Source organism: Poecilia reticulata, chromosome 23 (assembly GCF_904066995.2).
Source record: "Poecilia reticulata chromosome 23, P_reticulata-male-v2, whole genome shotgun sequence".
In the NCBI taxonomy this organism is placed as follows: domain Eukaryota; kingdom Metazoa; phylum Chordata; class Actinopteri; order Cyprinodontiformes; family Poeciliidae; genus Poecilia; species Poecilia reticulata.
This window is the reverse complement of record NC_088852.1, coordinates 6,655,392-6,682,003: the sequence shown is the minus strand read 5'-3', so window position 1 is coordinate 6,682,003 and position 26,612 is coordinate 6,655,392. Positions and strand designations below refer to the sequence as shown.

General features: G+C 39.6%; 4 protein-coding genes across 4 annotated transcripts; 3 read left to right on the top strand and 1 right to left on the bottom strand.

Moving 5' to 3' along the window:
- Positions 1-428: 428 nt before the first annotated feature.
- Positions 429-14,437, top strand: epyc (epiphycan). Its single transcript, XM_008400575.3, has 10 exons — positions 429-685; positions 4,169-4,322; positions 9,655-9,820; positions 10,151-10,693; positions 10,932-11,102; positions 11,381-11,500; positions 11,858-12,016; positions 12,174-12,376; positions 13,023-13,118; positions 13,372-14,437. Exons 2-10 carry the CDS (start codon positions 4,176-4,178, stop codon positions 13,540-13,542), a joined length of 1,776 nt encoding a protein of 591 aa, XP_008398797.3. The 5' UTR covers positions 429-685; positions 4,169-4,175; the 3' UTR covers positions 13,543-14,437.
- A 626-nt stretch (positions 14,438-15,063) lies between these two features.
- LOC103459203 (uncharacterized) lies at positions 15,064-17,083 on the bottom strand. Its single transcript, XM_008400573.3, has 4 exons — positions 16,900-17,083; positions 16,206-16,299; positions 15,912-15,999; positions 15,064-15,825 (listed from the first exon to the last, which is right to left on the bottom strand). The coding sequence occupies exons 1-4, from the start codon at positions 16,997-16,999 to the stop codon at positions 15,094-15,096; spliced, it is 1,014 nt and encodes a 337-aa protein (XP_008398795.1). The 5' UTR covers positions 17,000-17,083; the 3' UTR covers positions 15,064-15,093.
- Positions 17,084-17,799: 716 nt separating this feature from the next.
- On the top strand, positions 17,800-22,006 carry LOC103459202 (uncharacterized). The gene is made up of 10 exons (XM_008400572.2): positions 17,800-17,894; positions 18,895-18,998; positions 19,088-19,289; positions 19,454-19,598; positions 19,715-19,847; positions 19,940-20,060; positions 20,165-20,243; positions 20,903-21,005; positions 21,087-21,207; positions 21,332-22,006. Exons 1-10 carry the CDS (start codon positions 17,879-17,881, stop codon positions 21,391-21,393), a joined length of 1,086 nt encoding a protein of 361 aa, XP_008398794.1. The 5' UTR covers positions 17,800-17,878; the 3' UTR covers positions 21,394-22,006.
- Positions 22,007-22,675: 669 nt separating this feature from the next.
- Positions 22,676-26,535, top strand: LOC103459200 (uncharacterized). The gene is made up of 11 exons (XM_008400569.3): positions 22,676-22,920; positions 23,185-23,314; positions 23,410-23,554; positions 23,822-23,942; positions 24,040-24,118; positions 24,216-24,327; positions 25,005-25,110; positions 25,185-25,266; positions 25,422-25,485; positions 25,584-25,698; positions 25,838-26,535. Coding segments are annotated over exons 1-11 (1,017 nt in total). The 5' UTR covers positions 22,676-22,919; the 3' UTR covers positions 25,900-26,535.
- The last annotated feature ends 77 nt before the right edge of the window (positions 26,536-26,612 follow it).

Below are 26,612 nucleotides of genomic sequence, written 5' to 3'. Positions count from 1 at the left end.
TTGGGTTTCCGTTGATCTGAGCAAGCGACGACGCAAAGAGAAATCTGCTTCAACTATAAAGGAGGGAGGGCAGAGAGCGTCCTCTGAGCTGGGACTTCCTCTCAGCACCATGCTAACAGGAGCACCTCACAGAGGTCCCATTGTGCAGAAGGGCCTCATGGATCCCTCGCACATGAAAGCAACACATGCCAGAGTTTCACCTCAGGAAAAGAAGGACAAATATTTCAGTTTGATTCGACAAAAAAAAAAAAAAAAGGTACGCTTGTAAGGGATAAGCCACCACTTCCTGGTTGCTCTCCGTTTCCCTTTGTGTCTGAAGTGTGTGTCCTGTTTGAGGCGTTTGTGCAAACGGGTGTACGGCACGAGGGGGGTTAGGCGGGGGGGTGGGGGGGGGCTGCACTCAGAGTGACCAAAAGCAATCGCTCCTGTCCAATCAGTCTCAGTGCCTACCTTCACACATAAGCAGCAGGGCACTCGGGTCCACGCAGACCTACACATACACACACACACATACACTTAGACACTTGTCACATCTGCACCCATCTTTCCCCCTCACCCCCACCATCACCTACACTCCCCTCTTCTTCAAGGCTACCTGTGTGACCTCTCACCATTGGCCAAGTCTCGGAGCCCTCAGCATCTCCATCACGGCTGAAGGGACCATTCGGGAAAGCAGGAGACAGAGGTAAGCATTCTTACTGCTGTGTTCATGCTGGTAGCGGGGATTAGGCAGGCTGAGGTGCATGGTTAACCCTTTTAAAAACAGTGGCAGGCAGGTTTTAAACAGGTGCCACAACACCAACCGGCTTGGGTTAGATGCCTCGTGTTCACGTCACCGCAGTAGTTTTCTTTCATTATCTTTTTTACTACTGGCAATTTCATTCGCTTACGTGAAACTTCAAGAATGGAAAGGGTTGTAGAGGGAACGGGGCTCATAATTTCAGAAATTTCACGCTCAAACTTGAAGCTGCTCAATTGTACTTCTTCAATGCACAAGTCCTCCCAGGCACAGGTGCTTCTGCAGCAAAGATCTTTGGAATGTTGCAAATTATTTGCGCAAATGATTTTTCGGGCTTTTAACAACAACAAAACCTTTACACTCACAAAACCATGATGTTAATGCGAGTGTGGCCGTTTATGCCATCGTCTCCAGCAGAGGGAATATCACTGGGTCTGCTTGAGGCTTCGGAGGGAGAAAAGGTCGAATCGCTGGATATCAGGCATGCCCAACATGTGGCCAAACATAACAAGGAGGCAGTCGAGAGGAAAGACACAAACACAGCTTCCACACACTGTACGCTGTGATGGCCTGTATAAAAGCAAAGCTCTGTGCTGTCTTTAGAAAAGTCCTTCTTTCAGTCTAGCTGTGCTGGATTTCTCCTGATCGGTCCATTTCTGTTGCAATGCCAACCAGTCGACTCCCTTCAGCAAAGTGCATCAAGTTCATGCTGAAGTCAGAGAAGGGACTGATATAATAATCCGTGTTTCATTGTGGTAATGTGCAAAAAATAAACTGGATAAGCATTTCATGATTGTTTTTATGTGTGCCCTCGTTCCAAAATAGCTGCAGATGTTTCTTGGTTTTCTGCCACTGAAAGATAGATGTGTGAGGGCTACATCTTTCCAACTGCATGCATGAATAAGTGTGTGTGCATCTGTGTGTGCCTAAGCCCCGTCTCTGCTGAATGGAGCTTTTCCTCGCGAGCTGCAGCAGGTTGCTGCCATCCTGTCCACAAACCTCGGTGGAATTTGGAGTTTGAGTGCTGAGACGAGCTGCGAGCGGGCCTCATAAAGGCTCTCTGTGAAGGCCGAGGGGTCGGGTTAGCGCAGAAACCTCTCTCACCTCTCCTTTTTTCTCACTTACTCGCCCGGACTCCACTTTTTTTTTTTTCCCTGCACTTTCTCCATCTAACCCTGAGGGCCAACATCTTGTCCGTGTCTCCCTCTCCATGGCGCTCCTCTTTTCTTCTTCTCTCTCTCCTTGCTCACCGTTTCTCTGCCCTGGCCTGGAGGACTCCCTCTCTCAGCTCCCACAGTGCCGTCACTGGGTCTTGAGTGCTGACACGTTGAAATGTTTTCAGTCTTTTAATCCTAAATCCTAGGTCTGCAAGGAGTTAACCTCATTAGGCAGTAATTAACATATGCTAATCTTATTAGTGCTTTCCGCTTTGGAGTAATTCATGAACTTAACGGCCTGCGCTCCAGAGGAAATAACAGGATCATGAGCAGTTGCTCTCTAGGTCAGGACAGTGCAAAGGGGACAGCCGTGTTGAAAATGATTCATGTTTATGTTAACGTTTTAAAAATGTCTCTGTTGAGATTTTTGTAGCTTTCGGCAAAATATTTTTGATTGGGACAAATTCTTTAAAAGTTTATGGGTAAAATCCCAGATATTTCAAAACTGTATGCTTATTTTATTACAACTAAATTTCCCCTCTGTGGGACAACAAAGGCCAATTCTATTCAACTGCAGAAAGGCTTAAATCATTTAGGACAGTCCAAACATTTTTTGGTGCCCGTGTTATGAAAGCCATTTTCTAGGTTGCCTGTGTTTTCGCCATTGTTTATGCAGAGTGGAAATATGTTTTTTTTGATAATTTATTCACATAACTGAACAGAATCTGTTTGTTATTCCTTCACCAAGTTTGGAATAAGCACTCTACAGAGCCTTCCAAAAACCTTACCACAAACTCCAATGTTTTTATTAGGATTTTATGCAAGACCAGTCACAAAGTGTGGCATGCATTGGGATTCAACTCACTTTCCTCTGATAAACAAACTTTTTAGAAATCCTGCATATCGTAATATAAAGCCATCCAAGTAAACTGACAGGTCAGACAATGTGCATGTCAATCAGAAAAGCAGTTAAAAAAGTCTCCGAAATTCTGGAGAATATGAAGAGATGCTTGGGAGAATGAAATAAGTGCTGCACTTTGTAAATCTGAAATTTAGTCATTCATTTTTGTAGCTACCAGCCTTGTATGAAATACAGCAACCATTAGGAAGAAGGTCTGTTGGCAAGACGAAGTAAAAACGAAAACTTTTGACCTTTGTGTGAAAATGTCACACTGTGACACATGGTAGTGGCAGTGTCAGGCTTTGGGGTGTTTTTCTTCAAGAAGTGGAGAATAAATAGGACTTTATGAAAGGTAACAGTATAAGAAATGGTGAAGAGGCTGCAGAAGACTCTTCACAACTGAGGGAAGCCTTTAAATGAGTCCAAATGTCCACATGAAGCTACGCTGAAGGCAAAGACAAGCAGCATAAAAGAATAAAAGATACTTCACAAAGTATTGGGCTGAACACACATGACTGTCCAACTTTACAGGTTCTTATTTGTAAGAATTTTAAAGAAACATGTGAATCACTTCCTTCTACTTCACAATTATGTAGAACTTTGGTTGGGTAAAAGTTGCAGTTATTAGACGTTTGTTGTTAAAGTACAAAAACGTTTATAGTGCCAGAGATATAATGCTGGAAGTGTAAAATTCAACATTTACCTTGATGAGAAATAAACACAGTAAAGCAATGCTGGCATAAATATTTACCGTGTCTGAGTCTAAGCAGAAAATGGTGCAAAACAATTACAATAACTTAATCTGTCACATATTAAATCACCTCCTCTGATCACAAATGGATCATTATATGTGCCATCAAACAAACAATTCCTCATATTTCTGTTGCCATGGTTTCAGCTGTGGTCAAGTAATTACCATTTAGTAAAACATGAAACCATCAGGTACCAGAAAATAGAGGATAGATTGCCGTTTCTTTTTTTAGTGAAATAGATTCTGAATGTCTTATAAACGTGTTTTGGTTTAGGAGAAAGAACCTGACTAGTCAAAACGGTGACTTTCACTCTGTCTCCCATAAAAAGGAGAGGTGAACTGAGGCGTAAGAGCTCCTCAATGAAATTATGAAACTGGTTTAACCAGAAATAGAACCCCTTGTGCTTCGATCCCGTATCTGTCTGCACCGCCATAATAAGATCAGCGACCTTAGTGGTCAGGGAACGAGGTCAAAACCTCAGTCTTTGGCACCGTAACAGGCTCCCAATTCTAGTTGTATTCACTTTATATTCTCGCGTACAACATAAAAACTGTTCTTGTTAAGCAACCAATAAACTGAAGAAACCTCTGTTTAATTCTGCTACTCTGTTGTTGTACAGGTGGACCATGAGGATCTTTTTGTGGCTCGTGTTCGGACTCTTCGTCCTCACAGCCGTGGCGGCCAGCCCCAGATTTTCCCGGCAGGTGGACTTTGACTCGTACGACTATGACGAAAGAGAAAACAATGTTGAAGACAACTATGAGTATGGGGAGGTAAGAGGTTCTAGTTGTGCTCAAGCTTTCACAATCTGCACAAACGCCTTAGCTTTTATTTAACGTTTCAAAATTAAAGTATTTTATTCCTTTACCATCAGTTTACATTTGATGAATCGGGGCATGAGATGCTTCATTTTTGGACATCTCATTTGTTGCAACAAAGATTGTAACAAAACCAACAAATGGTGGTTAATTTTTGAATTAAGGCGGTGTTTTTGTTGAACGTGTGGTTGTGGGCTGAGGTCACGAGGTTCTTTGAGCAGACTGGAATGCTGCGGATGGCAACCGGAGTGATTTGGAGCATTGACAGATTTATTTTTTAGTGTTCTGTACAATTGAGCCAAACATTCCTCAGTTTGTACTTTGGCCAGCCACCGTTAAAGGGTCAATGCCCCAGAATCCTGCATGCACCTGGAGCCGTTTCAGCTGGAAAATAAATGAGTTGGCCCCGATAAGAGCCTCATTCTTCTTTGCCCTGGACTTGAGTTTTTGTTGAAGGCTGGGATTTTAGTTACTCTTGCAAATAAGCACACTTCTATTTTAAAATAAATGTAGAGTAGAAAGGTACAGCTAAGACAAAAAAAAAGCATCCCTTGCACCCAATGGTTATAATATAAACTTGCTTAATACTTTCTTCAGAAGGCTTTAACAGAGCCATTATAGAAAATACGAGGAGTGGAAAACAACAACAATCAGTTAGAATAAACCAATCTCGAAGCAGTTGTAGTTGAGCTGCAGTACACTAGCTTGTGCACAAAATGGAAAGGTAAAAAAAGCTATTTTAAGCTGTGACTTTTCTAATGTTGCCACGGCAACATGTTAGTATACTGACTTTAAAAAACACAACATGCTTTCCTGCTGCTTTTATAGATTCACTGTTAAGTTGCTATAGGCCTATCGTTACCACAAGAGCGGGTTGCAGTTGAGATGTGCTAATGACAAGAGCAAATTAAAAATGGCTCCCAGCAGCTTAAGCTAAATCATGTTTAAGTTGATTTTAATGTGGCAACACTGGGTTTAACCAGCATTACCGACCAAGGAAACTGCCCAGGCTTCCTCAATAAAACAAACCCTCTACATAAACTTTTCACGTGGCTCGCCATCGAACAACCAGCTTAAACATAATCTAAACCAATTTTAGTTGTTTTGTAAGGCATGTTTACTGTGACTTTATGCCTTTTCAAGCCAAAACCACTGTATTTCTGCCCAAACAATGACTAAGAAATGTAACCGCAGCCATTTTAAGGCTTTAATCAGCATGACTGAGTGGTGTAGTGTGAAATTGCACGGCTGAATTACTTCACAATTACCGAGCGTTGGGAAAACTGCCGTTTTGCTTGGAAATCATTTGATAACAAGTAGCAAAACAGAATAATGCAGCGTGTCGCTTCAAGCTTTGCGGGGTTTATTGTTCTTTTACTTCTCCTGGCTTCAAACACAAAGGCTACATTAATTTGTATGCTTTCCACATAGCATAAACTCAAAGATTTGACACATAATTGTATTGCGGGGAAATCACCAAGGATCTCGTTTAGCTTTCTTGATAACGCAGAGAAATGTGAAGGGCAGACTTTCAGAGGGTTGAAGAACAAATGTCTTTCATATACAAACAGAGTCTCAGGGGAGAAATGAGGCGGTGATGAGCTCCATGCCTGGAATGCTGAGTCTTTGCTTTTCATGGCCAACTCTACTTTGGCATTAACCTTCCTTCCCTCTGGGTTTTGTCTCTTTCAGTTGAAAATAAGCCTCATCTACATTGTTATCCAAGCAAATCATCCTCAGTCTGCTGCATTCAAATGCGTTAATCACCATCTTTGGACTCATTCATGCATTTTTTGTTTGCCAATGTTCTTCACTCTCATATAGCTGAAGCGGGAAGCAGTTTCAGATTTCTATATTTTTGCACTGTAGCAACATTTCTCTAACATGGGTGCATTCGGTCCCGATCTAAAACACTTTCCATGTGCATCTGTTTGGAAAGTTGCGTTCTGTTTCCCCCTGAGAACGTTGAAATTATTGATCAAGTTTTTTGTGTAATATGTCTAAGATCAATATTCAGATGTTAATATGATCACAAGACGGATTGCCATATTGTCGAATGATTTGATTTGAAGAACAGACGGGTTTGATCTAGGAGTAGTTGTATTAACTTGTGGACAAACTTGAAACAGTACAATGGCATTTCAAAACAAAAATATCAGTTTTTGCTTCCTGAGAGAAGACTTGGCTGAATAAATTCAATAAAAGGAACATAATTACCTCACAAATTAGGGATGTGTATCTAACAACTTTAAAAATCCTATGTTCATAACCTAAGATTTATTTTTATGGAGTGTGGGAGGAAGCTGAAGTACCTGGAGTTTGCATGTTCACAGTTAAAGACCCAAAGCCAGGGTTCAAACCCAGGACATTTTTAAAACCCCATTACATTAGTCTGTTTAACTCATACAAAAAACTTAAAATCAAAAAATGTTACAATATTATCCATTCCAGAAAACAAATGACACAAAATAACCCAACAACTAACCTCAGTTTAAAATCTTCTTTGGCTACATGATTTTTAATAATCCCGTAATGTAAGAATGTTTGCTAGCTAGCCAACGTTAGCCAAAGGGGAAGGTGAGCACGATCCGTCTAACAAAGTCAAAACATATCAAGGTATACAGAAACTGCAAAATGCAGGTAAGGCTTTAAAACTGCAAATATTGGACGTCATACATACATGTTTCTGCAGTACAAAGTTTCGGAAGGACCATTGTTCTTTTGTTGTTTGAAACGTAGAGTAAAAAAAAGATGACGCTCCATCCCCACCTGGTGCTGGATAGTGCTAATTAGCTCGGGCTGACTAGCATACCTTAGTGATTTTGGTACTTGAAAAGTAAAATGATGCACACATTTAAGCTGAGCCAAACTGTTTCATCTTGACAAGGAATTTCTCTTTACTACACGTTTTCAAATGATAATCCTTAAATGCAGAAAGTTCCATTAAACGTTTTCAAAAGAGAGAGAGAGAATACCCTCCAAACATGGACTTTTTTATTATTTTTCTTTTGTTAGTCATTACTCACGGATAGTGATGGGTAATGTTTGTTTTTAACATTGTGTCCGGTGTGAATGATGACGCATGGCAGTAAGAGTGAGGTTCTTGTTGGACACCTTCAGTCTCCTATCAGTTCAAGCAGAAACGATTCACAGAAGTCTCCTGGTTCCTGCTTCCACATTCTGAACATCTTAATGCAAGGTTTTATTTTATTTTCCCATGCTGCTTTCAGGGCTCTTCTTTTATTTATCTGTTTATTTTTTGGTCGCTAGCCTTTAACCTCTTCTTTTCCCATAGGTATGTATGTTTGCTTTGGAGAAAGGGGAAATGAAGGGGAGCGCTGCAGTGAACCAACACTGTACATGACTTTTCAAAGACTTACCTTGTTGTATGCCAAACTGTGTGTAAGCTAACTTTAGAACATGACATTCAGAGCTGAATATCTCTATTCTAGTATTTCTCCTGCTTGCTTTCTGGGTACCACATGTTCTACTAAGAATCTATTCCCTGGACTCGTTTCCAATGACAGATCTTGGCTCGTTGATATCTGATGACATTCGGGTTGACTCACTTGCACAGATTCGGATTCAGATCTTTGCAGCTACCATGTGTGTCTTGGTTCCACAAGGACCATTACGGATTTTAGTGGGTTGAGTCATCTGGAGCGTCAGGTACTACCTGTGTGTGGGAGTTCATTACCCTCATCTGGAAAAATGATAGAACTGCAGGTTCCATCAAACAGTAAGACACCAAAAGGCAACTGCAAAGAAGAAAAAAAATGCAGCTACGACACCAATTTGATGTGCTCAGAGCTTTTAAGTCTCAAAAATTGCAATTTATAAAGTTTTGCATGGTTTCCTGTTTGTTTCCCAACATTAAACCTAATGCTGGTTGGCTTTGTGAACATGAGGTGCAGAGAATTTTACTTATGATGGGATTTGTAATGTTAAGAATAGAGGAGAGATTTCGGTTAGTGTCTTTAAATGTTTACTTTTTTGTCTCAAGAAATATAAATTTAATAGCTACTCACTTGCTGTTGGTTTGCATGAAGCTCCTAACATTTAAAATTGGGGTATTTAACCAGTTATGTAGTAAACTGCAAGGTATTTTGTTTGGTTTGAACAATAAATTGTATTGCTAGAGAGAACATCATTGTACATACATATAATCAGAATATATACATTTTCAAGTGAAAGCATCAATTACTAACAATGGAGGTATTTTTTTTTACTTTAGATATAAATGCTTCTGATCTGACGCCATTTTATGACAGTTTGCTTCCATCTAGTGGTGAAAGATTTAAGACGTTCATCTTGGATTCCTGACCTTTGTGCAGGTGATAAAAGTTCTGCAATATGGTTGCTAAAATTCCTAAAGTTCTGAGTAGCCTGCGTTGAGATTTTTTGTTTGTGCCCAGTTTTATTAGGTTAGATTTTTAATGTGCAAACTGGTCAGGCTTCTATGATCAATTCTATTAAGTATTCAGTTCAAATTACACCACAATTTCACCTAAAATTAGATGTAGCTGATGGAATGTCATCCAGAAAACAACCATAAATTAAGGGAACATTACATGCTTTGGTTTTTTAAGTGATTGAAAAAGCAGGATTTCATATGCAATTCACAATCTGGGGCAGTCAGGGAAAGAAAATCACTTTAAAGTTCCCAAATTTCTTTTTAAAAAAATAAACAAAATGGGGTTGGCAAGAAAACAGAACCCATCCATCAAGATACTATATATACTCTGAGGGAGTAAACAACATGAAACAGGACAGGTGTGATGATTAACAAATAAGGAGCAGGTGTGAAGAATATGCAAAAAGCAGCAGGAAGCACCTTAAAGGGGAACAAACACTAAGCATAAAGACAAAACAGCTTTGAAGACCAAAAAGGAACCTAATAAAGCTTATGTAAATTTATGACTTAAAATTATTCAATAATAACTGAATGGCAACGATGGTAGTAGGAGTTTGTCCTGTTCAGTATAATAGTTTACCACCCCCAGCGTGTGAATGGCGCTCAGAGATGAGTCACAATTTTCCCCACAATGAGTATACTCTTTCTCAAAAATATATATGGGCTCTCAGAATGTATTCTTCTTGCAAATATTGTCTGTTCCCTGTTAGAAGATGGTTTGAAAGTGACATTTTACGAGAGAGCCAAAAATAATCCATGAGAACAAACCAGAATTTGTTGGTAAAACGTCTGGGTCAGAGAAGTTGAGTGCTAGGAATAGGACTGAAACGGGACGCTTTATGTCTTGACTCACTGCTAGTGTTTTTCTTTCAGCCAGAGATTGAGAAACCGGATCGATTGGATTATAGCTATCCTGAACCAGAAGTAGTAGCAGAAGAAAAGGAGGAGGAAGAGGAAGAAGAACTGCCTCTTAAACCCCAAGCTGTCCCTCAGGGTTCTGGTGGATCTGGTGTCCTCATGGGTCCAGACACAGAGAAAGGTCTGAAGAAGCACATACATTTAGATCTTAACTATATTGCCACCGGACGTACGAGTGCACGCAATTTAATAGAGGGCTCTAGAATTTCCCTTTCTTATTGTGTTATTGGAATAACTGGGTATTCCACTCATCCTTCATCTCAACCCTGGCAGTCCTGTTTCCCATTTGCATGTTACCCATTTAACTGGCAGTCAGTGGTTAAATGTGTTGTGTTGACTGTGTCTGTTTCTTATGTTTTTAACCCAATCATCATTGTTCTCCAAATCTGATCAATGATCTGTTTCAGTCCTGTCTGTCTGTTTATCAGTACCTCGTTTTGTCTCTAACAAGAGGTGGAGCTGCGTCAGGCAACGGTCGATACTCTTCATGTTTCCGGGGATTTTGGAGGCTCTGTGGGGTCCGGAGAAACCTCAGCAGCTTCCGGGGCCTCTGGGTCTGCCGTCTCAGGAGACATACTGGTCTCCAGTGCCTCCGGGGATCTTTCTGGTGACATTATTCTGATATCTGGGGATCCAGAAGAGTTCTTTAACGCCAGTGGAGTGGTCAGTGGATCTGGGGAGTTATTGACAGATGGGGTTCTCTTGATATCTGGGGTTCCAGAAGAGTTCATTATACCCAGTGGGTCTGGGGAGTTCTTGATATCTGGGGACGTCTCAGGATCTGGAGCAGCCATCGGGTCTGCTTTTTCTGGAGCCTCGGGAGACTCTCTCCCTGAAGTTGTCACTGCACTCCCCTCTGAAACCGGAGTATCTGGGGACCAGTCTGGCTCTGGGTTCTCTGGAGATCTTTTGAGCTCTGGGGCCTCTGGAACCTCTGGGGACTCTGAGGACTCTATTGTGTCGGGATATTCAGGGATAACATTGATATCTGGAGGTTAGTACCTTGACTGAGCGTGTGATTCATGCTAATTTAACTATTGTTCCATTTAACTGCTCTCCTCAATAATGTAGCTAAATGTTGACCTCAATTATTTGTGCAGCACATTATGATTGTATTCAACTTTTTCACCACAATCATGAGTTTCTAACATCTTGTTTCATTCTAAATGTGAGTGTGATTGATTGTCCCTCTTAACCTCTAACTCCTAACACCAACCCTCGGCTCTAACAAGAGGAGGAGTTTCTCCCTTCTGCGGATAAAATCCCAGAGGAGGTACTGAGTGCTGCTGGGATACCCTCGGGAGACATTGACGGCTCTGTAGATCCAGAGGTCTCTGGAACCTCTGGACTTCCTAGTGTCTCTGGCTCAGGAGATGTTGTGATCCTTGTGACAATTCGACCAGGTCAGTATCTAAGATTGAAGACAAAGGAAAACGGAAGATTGGATCTTAGACACCCTCCTAACTTGTTTTATGTGGTTTTTGACTCAAGTATTTTCTCTAACCTTGTTGGCAATCACATTTCATGTCATTAACCGAAAAAAAAGTGATGTTCATGTAATCCTAATCCAGAAAAATGCATAAACACTTGTTTAACACTGCTAAACTGCTTCGTCGCTTCCTGTCCCGTGTCCACCTCAATCTAACCTCTGTTTTTAACACCAAATCTTGTCTCTAACAAGAGGAGGAGCCTTTTCCAACCACAACTAAATCCCCTGTGGAGGGGAAAACAAGTGTAGAAGAAGGGCCCTCTGGCTTCCCATTGCCAGAGGAGCCAGATGAGCCCGAAGTTATTGATGAAGGTCAGTACTGTTCAGAGCCAAATCCAGACTGGGAGTTTTAACAGATCAAAGTCATGACAGGCAGTTGAACCAATGAAGCATAAAGGAAAAAGTGAAAAACATCAAATATATTGTGACTGGAGATATTCAACACATAAAGTATGGTTTTTCTCTAGTATTTATAAATGCTTACGTCTGCGTAGATGTTGGGCTTCGGGTCGTTTCAGGTTAAGAGGTGAGGGTTTATGTCATTCTGAACAGCCTCAATCCTGCAAGGGGGCTTTTGGGATACATTAAGAAATAGCTTCAGCCCTGTATGATTTATATTTGAATTCTGTTTCTATTCTTCCGTCCCTTTTCCCTCTCGATGTTTTCCAGGATTGCCCGTGTGCTTGCTGTGCACATGCCTCGGCGGTTCGGTCTACTGTGACGACTTGAAGCTGAACAGGGTTCCACCTCTGCCCAAAGACACCACTCACTTCTACGCCCGCTACAACAGAATCACAGAGATCAGCAAGTCCGACTTCGCTAACATGAGTATGTGTCCCGTGTGAATGAAAATGTTTGGGTATTAGAGCAGGTATGTCCAGAAGCGGAGCTAACCTTTTACACTGTTCACAACTCCAGAGTAGGTGTGAGCGGTCGGTGAGCACACAGCACGAGTATCTAAGGATGGTGTTTTATTGCCTTCCAGACAAGCTGAAGAAGATCGACCTGACTGCTAATAGAATAACCTCCATTGAAGATAGGACGTTTATGGGCCTGCCTGAGCTGGAGGAGGTGATAATCAGAGAAAATCACATCTCACAGCTGCCAGCCCTTCCCGAGACCATGACCCTGATTGATGCCAGCCACAACAACATTGGCTCAAAGGGTATTCATAAAGAGGCGTTTAAAGTACGTACACCTTCTTCAGTAGATTTCTTCCAATGAGTACTTGTGTATGATTGCAGAATTGACAGTAAATTTGAGGCAAACTCACCCATTTTGCATTGCATGATCTCATTTTAAGCCTGATATACTGATTCTAAGCAAATGGGGAATCCGTCATCGTAAGGTTTTAAAAGTGAACAGAATTACTTTATGACAGAAGCAGATCATACAAGTTAATGGCAACCACTTTGTCCAAGAAAAGACAGAGCTAGTTGTATTTTATATAGGGAAGAAGAACAAAGCATATGCAACAGTAATGGCAGCAACAATTTTGTAAATGATTCAGTTTAGAACAGGGGTGGAAAAGAAAAGTCCTCAACAGCTACTACCCTGTACATTTTACATACATCCCTTCTCCATCAAACCTGAATCAAACGAATGGCTTGACTACCTCTGATCTCGAAAATAGACCTTTCTGTCAGAAAGGAAAACAAAAGAGTTAATTATTTCCATTAGTAAAACCCCAAAGTGAAATATAAAAACACAGAACCATGAGTACTTAAACATGAGTCTATAAACAATATACGGATAGTTACAATGGAAAATAAAAAAGTTTTTGTTGTGCAAATGAAATTTTAAAACAATATCTTTGCTCTTCTCTGGATTACAGGACATGACAGGCCTGCTGTACCTTTACCTCACCGATAACGACGTCGATTATATTCCAGTGCCTCTACCAGACAGCCTACGCTCTCTACACTTACAGGTACGCCAAATCCGGCTTCATATCTTGTTGCTGACTGCACACCAATGGAGGGGTATATATTTTTCAGTGCACGGTGTTGCATTCTTTGAATTAAAAGTCTTTCCAAACAGAACAGCCATCAGTAAATGGCACAGCTCTCTCCTTGTTCATTGCCAAACTTCAAGCTGAACGGTTTAGACTTCAGAACTAAATCAACCAGAATTTTTAAGAGACTAAATGACTGAAAAACCTTCTTTTGCCTGTTCTGCTGCAGCGCAACAACATTCAGATGATGCACGAGGACACGTTCTGCAACCTGAACGACTTCAACTACATCCGAAACGCGTTGGAGGACATCCGTCTGGACGGAAACCCCATCAACCTCAGCAAGACCCCGCAGGCTTACGTCTGCCTGCCCCGTATACCCATCGGGAATCTCATCTAACCTAGGCTCCTGCAAACTCCTTTGTACATACTGACATGCAGAGTTAAGCTATATTCATTGTTCAAACTACCAGTCATTTCCGAAGGTGTGTTTCCTACATGCTGCTGACAGATGGAGCCAATCTGTAAAACTGTGTGCAATCTGCGCGGAAATGTTCGGCATCGCCCAACGAGCAAATACGACTGATATTCCAACAATCAAGCACATATACACTACCTTCTTCCTGTTGCTCAGTAATTTTTCAAGCCAACACAATATAAATTGTATAAAGTTTTACTCAAATACACATGCACAAGCACACAAACTTTTTATTTTGTCAATACTTCAGAAGTACAAATCTGTATTGTTCAAAGAGCCTCACCGGATGTTTATTTTTCTGTTCAGTGTCTTTTCCAAAAGCCAACCAGTAATGTGTTGTTTAAAGGTTCACTTTGTAAAAAAAAATAAATAAATAAATATTAATTTTAAGATTAATGACTAACACTTCTTTGGTAATGTACACAAGCAAAGACTTTAATGAAGCTGGAGCTGGATGAGAATTGATGCAACGTAATAAACCAAACGCATGTAAACACAACTTCTGGTTGTAAAGTTTGTACTGTAATATAAAATAAATATATTTAGATTTTGTTTCTTTACACAAACTGACATAATTTTTATATTTGATTGAAAAGGTCCTGTTTTAACTGTGCACAATAGTCTAAATCAAGAACTCTAATGTCTAGAGTCGATTAATTAAAGACTATTGTTAGATTATGGAGGTGGTGGTGGGTGGGTTTGGTTTTTCTTTTTTTTTTTTTTTTGGTCGTGGACCGGGTTTAGAATACTGCCGTTGTGTGCCCTGTATGGAATAACCACAAGAGAATAAAGTCGTTTTAAAGACTTCTCCAATCTAGAGGTGGCTCAATGTTTGTTTTTGTTTTTTATTGAAAACTTAAAAAGATTGTTCGTAGATTTTAACTTCTGTGACAACACAAAATAAGAAATAAACATATGACCATAAATATATCTGCATTCTTTGCAAAACATCCACATTTGGAACAATATGTAGGACCGCAAACATCCACTTGAGGAATTGCATACAATCGTGTGCTGCGCAATTTTATTCACGTGCCTTGAATTTTACATTCTAAAAACCAAATTCAACATGTTTCACTGGGGTTTCATGTGACAAACCAACACAAAGTACTGAATCAATACATGGTAAATGACACATGTTTTGTTTTTTTATGTTTTACAAATAAAAATCTGAAAAAAACTTTCTCGACTGGGAGACAGACGACACTTCACAAATAACCACTATTTTGTGTTGGTCTGTTACATAAAGTTACCATAGAAATGCTATGAAGATTTTAGTTTTAAAATGACAAAATAAAATATTTTGCCAATTTAAAACTACAACCCTCCTGACCCCACTAGGGACAAGGGTGTACAGAAAATGGATGGAAAAATAATTCAACAGGTATAAACACTTCTGCAAGGCACTGTAATTTCTCCTCCAAAAGTTAAGGTAGTGCAAACTGTCATTGTATTGATTTTATTTTAGTTTTTTTAAATGTTCTCTGCCAATTTTTCCAACAAAGAAAGAACTCGCTCTCTTTTGTCCACTGCATCAGAGTTCATCACCTTGCTGTCATCTTCCGTGACCTCCTCCGCTCTTTCTTTTTGCACCAGAAGTCTCAGCCACTTTGCTTTTTCCTTTTCCAGCGTCAGCCTCTCACAGCGCAGAGCGTCTCTGTCCTTCTCCAGCATCAGCTTCTCCCTCTCCATCACGGCCCGTTCCCTCTCCATCACTGCTCTCTCTCGTTCCATCACGGCCCTTTCCCTCTCCGTCGCCGCCCTCTCCCTCTCCAGCAGCGCCCGCTCTCGGTCCAGAGCCGCAACGTCCTGATACGGTTTCTCTCTTTGCACAAGCAGCTGTTCGCTCTTTCTCTCTTGGGGCTCGCAGTTGGTGCTGATGTCCACGTCCTGAATGGAACCGTTCACCTCCTCACTTTCTGCAAGCTCTGTCGCAGCAGTCTCAACCTCATCTCCATACACCTGAACCTCGAGCTCTGCAATGGTCGCCGCCTCATCTACAGCAGAAGACACCCCCGTGTTGGAAACCTTTCTCCTTTTGCGCGTGGGTGCTATTAAAAAATCACTAACGTTGCTATTATTAGGAAGGGCCTTGAGGACGGGGGCTGAGCTCTGCAGTCGACCCTCCATGGCATCATCCATCAGGGAGAAGAAAGGCCATGACTGAGGCACCACTTTGACTCCTGGTGGGGGATTCTTCAACTCCTGAGGAGGAGTGAGAGCAACAAATGGTAAAAAGAGTAAAATGGTAAAAAAAAAAATGTACTCAACTAAAGCAACCAAATCTGTACCTTGTATCTCTTCTTCAGGTTTTCAAATTTTTTAGAGGCTTGACGATGGGTCATCCTGTGATGCAAGCCCATATGTTTCAGGATGGCCCTGAAAATGATATTATTTCACTGGATTGCCAAAAGATAATTGTTGAAAAGTTGGTTGATCAAGTTCAATTCACTTTCAATTGTAGTTTCATCTAAAATATTCTAAAATACCTTTGTTGAAAGTAAATTTTATGCAGTGATTGTAGAACTGGTTGCTATGGATGGTTTTGAAACGTTGCTTTTGTTCAAATTGCGTGGCATACATACCTCCATGCCCACTTGGAACTGTTTCTCAATCCAGAGAAGAGGTAACTGTTTGAGGCCCGCAACTTCACAAAGTTTTCAATTTCTTTGTTGCTCACTGAAAAAATAAAAACAGGATAACAAGGGTTAGACACCGACAGGGTTCCTACACGTTTTTTTAGTGCAAAACGAAGAGTCAAAATACAAGAATTAAAGTTCAATTTGAATTTAAGATGGGTGGATGAATGAATGGATAAATATATGGAAAAACAAGCAGAAGACTGAATGATCACGTGGGTGGGTGGATACAACGTTTAATCTGTGCAAGAAAGCATGGAAAGATAAATGCACATATAAAATCTATTTTTTTCTTCATCAATCAGGCCGTTAAAATACTTTAATCAAATTCCAGACTTTCCTCTACGTAGGAAACCTGTACTGATGACTATTGATGACACGAATCTTTGATATTTACCATTCACTATCCAAAGTTAGCATAAATTGTTTTAATATTACTTTTGTTCATAAAGACTTTGCTCATCCGCGGGCATATCGCTAAAGACCAGACTAAAATGTTTGAAATAAGTTTCAGTCGCTTTAATAAATACTCAAGCCTGATTTTAATACGTCACTAAGTAGTAGCCTTGCTAGGTTGCTCCTAAGCTAACTCTGCCCAATATAGTTAGCTTCGTTAAACCGTCGTCACTTCGTCACGTACTTTTATAAGTGAACTCCGTCGGGATAATCCCATCACACATGGTGTTGGTGTAGGCGTGATCTGGCTGTGCAGTTATGTCCATTCTGCTTCCTGTAAACATTTACCAACAAAGCGTCCTTGGTAGTGGTTAAGAGTCGTTCCTACTTCTAAAGGTCCCTACTTTCTTCTTCGTGAGTTTAAAAAGCCAGCAGAACCATCTCTCTGTCGCCATCTACCGTCGAGGTTGTTACACAGGTGACAAAAAGCATTGTTATTTCATTTAATGCCATTTTAGGTATCATAAAGATACCTAATATAGTAGCAAACATTGGCAAAATAAATTTGACATGGAACTCAAACATGTTAAATAATATAATTAGTCAACACTACATTTTTATACCATATTTAACTAAATTCAGTGCTTTTAAATAGCAGCAACTCAAAGCAACAGCACTTTGTGAACAAGCTGTTATATCTGCTGAGCATTCTGTGTAATTTGCAGGTCAAATGAATATTCAGTAAAGAGTACATTGTCAATGGAATGACATTTCACTGTTCTAATGAGATGATCTGCTGTAAGTAATTGTTTCAAAGGCTGTACGTGGTGAGCAAATCCGATTTTAAAATGCCTGAAATGTGTTATTTGGCAATGAAGTTATTTATTGATACTCGTTTTTATTTTATCATAAAAATGCCAGAATTAATATTTTTGAACTGTGCCCTAACTGTCTTACTACCACATTCACAAATTAAATCAGATGTTATGATTAGTTACTTGAGGCTACACTATACTTTTTAGTCTAACTATCTACATTTTTCCATAATTGTTCAAATGTTCTTCTTTTCTTGTTAACAAAATTAAAATCGTTTCAATTGGAATAACGTCAACTTGGATTGGCAATTTCAATGCCATTCCTGGGAGTGGTATTTGTTTGCTGCAGTGTAGGCCCAGCATAGCGCTTATGGGGAAAACGAAAGTAGCTCAATAAAAAACCCGGCGATGGCGTCTGCTCACGGTAAGCTGGCTTTCGCTCTGACCTCTATTGGTGTATTTATGATTTTAAAAATAATAATAATAATAATAATAATAATAAAGTGCAATACTGTCTGTCATTTATGCTGTGTATTTATGTTGCGTTTTTTCTTTATTTATTTAGCGCCGATAGTTATTGTAAAATAATGTCATTTTTCTTTAAAAAAAAAATAAAAATACTCAAATAAAAACAACAAAATTGTGTTAGATGTCATGAATAAGTAAGTATTAGATACAAAATACATTTTAAATCTCAGTCACGTATTGTACCGCAGTCAGATACTGACATTCTTGCAGTTTGACAAGTTGGAGTTTCGAGTTTCGTTCCTTCTTCAGCCAACATACAGAACATCTATAAAGTTCTTCTACTTACAGTTTCACAAATGGTTGTGAAATCTGCGCCTACCTTTAATCTCTGATTTAACATACATTATTAAGACTGAATAAATCTTGACTTTGGTTTGCTTCCCAGCAATGAAATGAAACTAAAATGACTCCCCGGGTTCACCAGCAGGGGGCAGAAGGCTTAGATGAGATCACGTGTTTTTGTGACAAAATATATGAATGCTTCGTTTGTTTACTTATTAAATTACCACAAAAATAAACTATAGAGGTTCAGTTACTAGGGGTACCTCTCAAGGAAGCTGGTAGCATTATATTTTATCTTTGGTGCATCAGAGTGAAGAAGATGGAAGACAATGCATGTAACACTTTTAATTTGTATGTAATTTTGACAAAAACTTTGATGTTTTCGTTCACTTCGCCCTACTTTTTGTTGTGACGTAAATTTCTAATAACATTTATTGTTTGTAATGTGACAAACTGTGAGATCTCATACTGATTGGACCGTTAAACAAACAAGGGACATTTACCATGTTTTTGAAATGCTTGTTTCCCAAAGTTAACCATATGATGATGACTATGATTGTAAAAAGGATGGCTTATTCTGCCTTGACCTGATACTTGAGTGAAATATTTTTCAGAGTCGGACGAGGAAACTTTTTCTGAAAGCGAATCAGAAGACAGCAATGAGTCAGACTTTGAGTCGGAGAGTGAGCAGGAGTCAGATTCAGAGGACGACAGTCAGGTCAGTTTCCAAACACAGCCACACATAAGCCCATGGAAATAACTAATCTAAACCCTCTTTTCCTTAAACCATTCTTTTCCTTTTTTCAGATTTACACAAAGCAACCCTGCAAATATTACAACCGTGGCGGTTGTAAGAACGGGGCCAGCTGCTCTTACCTGCATGTGTGCAAGTATTTTCTAACAGGAAGTTGCCGCTACGGGTCAAGCTGTAAACTCAATCACAGTTTGGGTGGAAGGAGGAGATCATCTGGGGCGTGTGCCAGCGCCGAAGACCAATCAGCAGCAAGCAGTAGGAAGCTATTAGCTTTGATTTATCCTTGTCATTAAATCATGTTGTTCAGGTAGCTCCAGTGGTCCATGTCACCAATTGTCTTTAAATAAATGTCATTTATTTTTGTTAAACATTAGTTGCTTACCGCATTCAAATGAAATTCATGTTTGTTTTTCAACCAGACCCCCAACTTACTGATGGTCGACCCTACCAGTGGCAGATAAATGGTGGAAATGGCTGGAAGGATGTTGAAAATGATCACATTATTGAGGCCCAGTATTCGCTGCCCCACACTAAAAGCATCAAAATATACAACACACCATATGGGTAAACGTTTAATCATATATATTTATCTTCCTTCATTTAAATTTTAAAACTGTATTAAATTGTTACAAAGTGAAAATCAATAACAACAAGGTGAGAGTGAGGTTGCTGTCATGCAGGGCGGTGTGTATAGACTTCATCAAAATAAGAGTCTATGGGAAGAACCTGAAGGTGAGGCGCCTGGATGACGGCAACGCCGTGTGGAACTGGTACTGCACCTTAAGTCGGAAGTGGAGGAAGTATGGAGACAAGGTAGATGGCTTCTGCATCTTTATCCTCGTTTAAACCTCGTAGGATAGGTTTGAGAGACGACTTGTTTGTCGTGTTTGCTGTGTTGTGGGCAGGACTCGAAAGGCAATCCGGGTCCGGTAAAAAGCTCCGACATAGAGAGGAAGTTCCAGAGCAACCCGAAAAGCTCTTTTACTTTCACGGCCGGGGTGGAGACTTTTCAGATTAAGTTTCCAGGTGACGTACACTCACACCGATTCACATAATGGATTCTCCAGCTAGATGCAGCACTTTCATTACAATTTACTTGACTTCACTGGCTCGTTTTTGACTTTCGATAGAAATGCGACAGGTGGGAAAAAAGAAAAACAGGAAGGTGACACGACGACCTGTGTTCAGACAGCAACAAGCGAGAGCAGGGTAAGTTTGGATTTGGTTCAATGGTAGAATGAAAATGAGGCACTTCATCTTCTCCAAAGTGAACAACTTGTAATTTGTTTACAAGTTTTTGAGTTTTTCCCAGGTGGTATGCTCAAAATCTGTGAAACTCCACAGTCCATAGCACAGTACTATTGGTGGACATCACTTTATTGCATAATAAAGCACAGTAAGGTTATAGTAAGGGATATAATTACTTTCCTACAACTGGAACTGTGGGTTGTTATTGTTTATCTGTGAACATAAACTCTGAAAACAGCATCTACTTTGGGAATAAGTTCCTCCAATCAGTCTTTCAACTGATGAGCAAAGCTTTAGGAAACTAAACTTGAAATTATGGAAACTTAAAGCGAAACATCAACATATCTTTCTGGTTATAGATAGATCGACTTTAACACCAATTGGAACAAAAATCTTTCTGTCTAAAAGCCTCAAACAGAAAATGTTAGATGTTTAAACAGGGAAACGCTCTTTGAAAATGCCGAAGAATGTCATTGTTACGATGTGCTATAATATACCAATGTGTAATTTTAGACATTGTAAATTACTCACCAATTTATTTTGAAACAACATTTTATTGAATTAACCGTAAACATGTCTTTCAAAAGCTGCAAGTCCAAACTTTGGTTTTGTTATTTCAGAGCCGCTCTTCTAGTCGGATCGTTCCAGACGCTTTCTGTGGGCACCAAACCACAGTGGCAATTCGAAGGAAAAGGCGGAAACTGGCACAGCTTCAAACACAGGGTCAGCAGAGCATGTGGTTCAGTTTGATCTCAGAGACTTTGTTTTCCAGTTTAACTGCAACATGCTAGCTTGTTTCAACAGTCAGGCACTTCGTCCGACTGCTCCATAACCAGTGACGACATCGAGAGCAAGTACCAGCTAAACCCCACCGACACCATGAAGTTCAAAATAAACGGACAGCCCTATAAGCTGGATTTTGGAGGTCAGGATTGTTGACAATTCAGCATAATAAGACAGTTACCATAATTAGAGGATACGTTTATCTTGTCAATCAAAGCAATGAAATAATACCTAATACCTTTCAACATATTTTTTTTTCATTCCAGCAATGATTCAGATCAACCAGACAAACAACCATAAACGCAAGATCAGACGAGTGCTGGTGTGAGGAACAAAGACGGAGCTACTTTTCAGAAAGCAAACAATTGTGCAATATTGTCTTAGTGCATTGATTAAGGCTGTGTGTTTTCCAGTTACACAGCTCTCCACTGGATCAGCATTTAATGATGTTTCCAGACATGGTGGCCTGATGCTATGAAATATCAGTGAGGTTTACAAGTGAATACATGAATCCTGCCTGAGAATCCTGCACTAAAACAATCCAACTTGTAATTTGCAGAGTTGATGTTTGAATTTTTGATCTTAGAGTCTCAGGTTTTCTTGTCTATTTTTTTTTTTGCAGTGTACTGAAACCAACCACAGGTTTTTCAGAAAACCAAAAATTCTTGGTTAAATTAGAGGACATGGAATGTGATTTTAGAATCTGTCTATGGAAGATACGCAGACAGATTCACTTGATGCAATAAAAAAATGTACATTAAATTAGATCAATTCTGTTGTTGCTCATGTGTGCCATATGCGCTATATGCAATCTTTGTCGTTTTCACCTCTTTGCATGGTGGTTGTCTCCGTTTTCTGTCTTCTGGTGCTGATCTGAGAAAAGCCTCTGGTGAAGATCATAATCTCTTTAAGCAGAAACAGAAATAAATTAAAGTTTCCAATTTCTGTCGACTTTTGTTTGTTTTAAGAATGAGGAATTTATCCTCCGATTTTTGTAAATCCTCTATTGATCAAATGAGACACCTTCAGTACCAGTTAAGGTCTGATAACTCATTTAATTTAATGACTTTAGTTTTAAAGGAAATTTGGGTTGTTTGCCTAAAAATATAACTTGGTCACATTTCAACAGATTTTGTTACTTTAAAATGGAAAGGAAAACACCAATTATGGCAGCATCCTATCCACAGTGACATGAGTGTAAACTTTGTAAGATATTATCAGAATGATCCACAGAACATTGTATTTATTTGTAGTTATGAGCTGCATTTGATCTCTGATTTACAAAACCTTTATTCTACATGTGAAAACACACAAAATACATTTTCTAAGCTTCCTTTGACAGGTCACTTGCAGTTGGTTCAAGAAGAAAAACAAATCAGTTTTACTCAATACATTTAAATGTTATTGGAAACTTTATTTATTCCAGCAACTCCACGACTAAGTAAAACACATTACATATATAAATCACAATCAAACCCATGTCTTGAAGCCTTTATTTCTGTTAGTTATTATGGTTTGATGTTTACAGACACTGTGAACTTAATTATCTGCTTAAGATTGTTGTTTTCAAAAGTTACTTTTAATCTGAAATCTAATGGGAAAATTTACTCTAACTTATTTCTGAATTAGTATCCTTATTATAGTTGACAGATGTCTTTGAACCATTTGTTAGCACATGTAGCTACATCGACGTGGCTGAAGACCAAAGAGTCCATAGTCACTATTGACAGTTACCTTGTAAACAGAAACTGGAGTTCCCCCTCCCCCTCCCTCTCCCTCTCCCTCTGTCAAAGAAATGAAAGTGGAACTATTAATGTCTGTGAAATGACATCGTAGCAGAAGGATTTTAGCACAAGTAAGTGGGTCGACTCATGTTGTGTTCATTTTGGAAATGTCATGTTAAGTCAGTTTTGGGCGTAAACTTTCCAAACCTTGCCTTTTTAGTGTAGTTTATTTGTGTCAGCTTATGTTGAGTCTGAATCAGTCTGAGAATTAGGAAGTTGGTATTTGGCTCTTCTGATCTACAGGAGCTACAAAGCTGGATGATTTCACTTCTTTCCCTATAGCTGGGTTTAGCAAGATCACAGTGTAATAAAGTCAAAATCTCTGTGTTTGTCAGTGAGTGACAATCATTATCAGTGGCAACTGCTGAACGGCAATCAGTGGCTGAAAATCGACAACGATCATGTGATAGAGACTCACTACTGCCACCCTGGAGCAAAGGGGATCAGCATCAACACAAGACTAGGGTTTGTATTTTTACGCTCTGCGTAAAATAGGTTTGGCCATGTATCTACAGAAACCACAAGAAATATACCATGGTGTATTTTTTGTCAATCCACAGGAAAGTTTTTATAGACTTCGATGAGCTGAAGACTGATAACCCAGCACTGAGAGTGCAGAGACTGAGCTTTGTCCCTCAGGGTCAAGAAGAGGACATCGGATGGTACTTCAGAGACGACAGCCTGTGGTGTGAATATGGATCACAGGTGAAGAAATGTGTTCTCTCTCTCAGGGTCCTGACACTTTGTCTGAGCTAATGTCTTTCTTGTATCACGTCTGATGACTATCATAAACAAATGCAGCAGTAGAAAGGGCGTGTGAGACTTTCCGGTAGTCTCATACCGGAAAGTCTCACACTTTCCGGTATGTGATCTTGAGTTCTTGTGGAGTATGAAATTTCCTGGTGTTTTTGTTCTTGGGAGAATGTTATTGTGAACAAAGCTGAACAGTTTTCATCCTCCTCACCCCCTCAGAGCTCCAACATGTCATCGTCGTCCATCACCAGCAAAGACATCGAGACTCATTTCACTCAGAACCCTCAGGGAGTCATTCAGTTCAGCGTTGGCTCGACTGGATACTCACTGGATTTTTCCAGTATGTGGCTTTGACGAGTTTCTGAGAGCTAGCTCTACAATCAGGTAAATATTGTATGTATGCAGTTAGATGTAACTGAAGGTGTTTAAATTTGCAGCCATGACCCAAACCAACGTCGCTACAGGCTTGCGCAGAAACGTGCGCAGGCGACCGAAATTCACCTCAAGCCCTGCAAGGTGAGATTTTTCAAACTTAGTTCAATCATGCCCATGTAAATGAAGTGAAACATTCTAGCCTCTCTCAAAATAACATTTTCACTTTATGTCCTTGCAGCATTAGCTATCCTTCATCCCTGCCTCTGGCTTCACAATCCCAGTTATACAATCCCAGCTTCAAGTGGGAGTTTATGGGAGATGAAGGGCAGTGGACAGAATACCAAGCACATGTAAGTACAGTTTCTTATACACCAACTTCCAAAATTGTAATCTTTTAACATGCATTCATTTCATCCTTAACTTTTGAGTGTCATATTAACCCTTCTGCAATTATTGGGGAGACTCAACAGTGACATCTGGTGGTTATTTTGTCACATGTCATATTTACGTTTCAATGTTTCAATGTATGTCACTGAGATTTTTACTGGATAGATCAAAGCAAAATAGATTAGATTTTTTTTTCTTTTTTTACAAATAAAAATCTTTGAAGATTTTTATTTGGCTGATTGTATTCAGCCTTGAAGAAACAATCTTTTGTAGAAACTCGTTTTCCTGAAATTTCAGGAACAAGGACTGAAAATTATTCCTGTTTGTCCTTCTAACGCGATTAAAGTTCAGACAGATTTATTTGAGATCTTCTGTGAACATAAAATGTTAAGTTTTGACACAGACTACAGATTGAATGAAGAGCTTGGCTTCTTCCACAGCATGATGTTGCCACCACCGTAGGTTCAGAGTAATTAACAGTGCTCCTATGATCAATGCTTTTCTTTTGTTGCCTTGTCTTAGTTGCTTTGAAGTTGTGCCATAAACTTTTTACTTGCAGATTATGAAATAAGAAGCGCCATGAGATTATCCAAGCTAAATGTAGCGACATTTATTTGTGGTGATTCCTATTTGTTTGCAGATATGTTCGCTTGACAGCGCTGCCATTGAGAAGCAATACCAGCTGAACCCACAGGGCCAGATCCTGTTCAATATCAGAAACTTCTCATACAAGCTGGATTTTGCAAGTAATAAACACAATTCATTCTCAATAATCCACTATTTAATTCAAGAAGCCTCTGAAAACCATTATTGATTGCAGGAATGTGTCAAATTAATAATAATATTGGGACAAGACGAAGTGTGAGGCGGAGTCCGGATTACGGGGCTCAGAAAAACAACAGGTAAATCTGTTAGACATGTCTTTTAATTTGAAAAGTTTATGACCAACTTCCTTTGGAGTAACGTAGTCCTTACATGAATGAATATAACAGTATCTATATGCTTCAACTTATGCTCCATTATTCCCCTTAATCTATTTCTGTCTTATCTTCTTCAGCCCAGATACAAATGTCCGTTGGCAGTTCCAAGATATCGATGGGATTTGGAAAGATTATTCCAAAGTAAGACTGAGCACCTCCTTTTATTAACATGAGAACAGTGCTGTTAGAAGACTTGCTAAAAAGCAGCAAAACTGTACCTTGTTTATGGTGTTGTGCAGAGTTATCGTCAGTGCAGCGTCTCCAGTCCAGACATTGAACTCCAGTACCAGTTAAACCAGTTAGGCATTATGACATTTGCCACCAAGAGGTTCAGCTACGAACTCAACTTCTCAGGTGAGCAGCAGAAAGAGAGGTAAAAGTTTTCAAATATGTAGTTCAGGCAATGCAAATACAGCTGTACTCATACATTATGCTGATGATATTGTGAAATGTTCACATGTGGAAAAAGTTCATGTACTCCGTCTGCTTGCAGCCATGACTCAGAGGAACCTGTCCACAAATACCACCAGGTCGGTGAGACGACTTCTCCAGTGATCAAGATAGATTGTTCAGAGGGAGGAGAGATATTTGCACGTTTTCCTCATAAGCTGTCTTGTTTCTATCTTGATTGGTGTTTACAATACTGTTGACCTGAATGAAGCAGAGATGCTCATAGGTTTTCAGTCCACTTTAGAAGATTTGGGTTTACTTTCTGACAAGATACAGAATCATCATTCTGGGCTCCTACAGCTTTTCATGTCAAAATCCCCAAATTATTTATACCTCCCAACCTGCTTTTTAAGTATAAATACAAGTGAAGTTATGGCAGATAAGCTTTAAGTCTAGAAGCTGCAAAAATACCTGAATGTAAGAAAGTCTGCAGATACAAACGTGGAAAATACTTTAAAATGTCTGACTGTGTGGGAACTCTGCTTCATGTTTCAAGAACTTTATTGCATCCACTGGACCGGTTTGTAAAATGGTTTACTTCATGTCAGTTAGCATTATGTAATGAAACTAAGTGGCATTTTTGATTAAACATTTAACATCACGGTGGTTTAGGATGTAATAAATGCAAAGACATTTAAATTATAGGTTACATTATAGTTTTTTTTTTTTTGCAATATTTTGGGCCATAATGCACCTTTAAATGTTCATGAAATTTGCCACAACCAAAGAACTTCGTTTTTGCTTTTCACTTTTATTAAGATGTCTTAAGCTTTTGTTTTCCCTGTTCTAATTTATCTAGAAATGTTTAATACAATTGT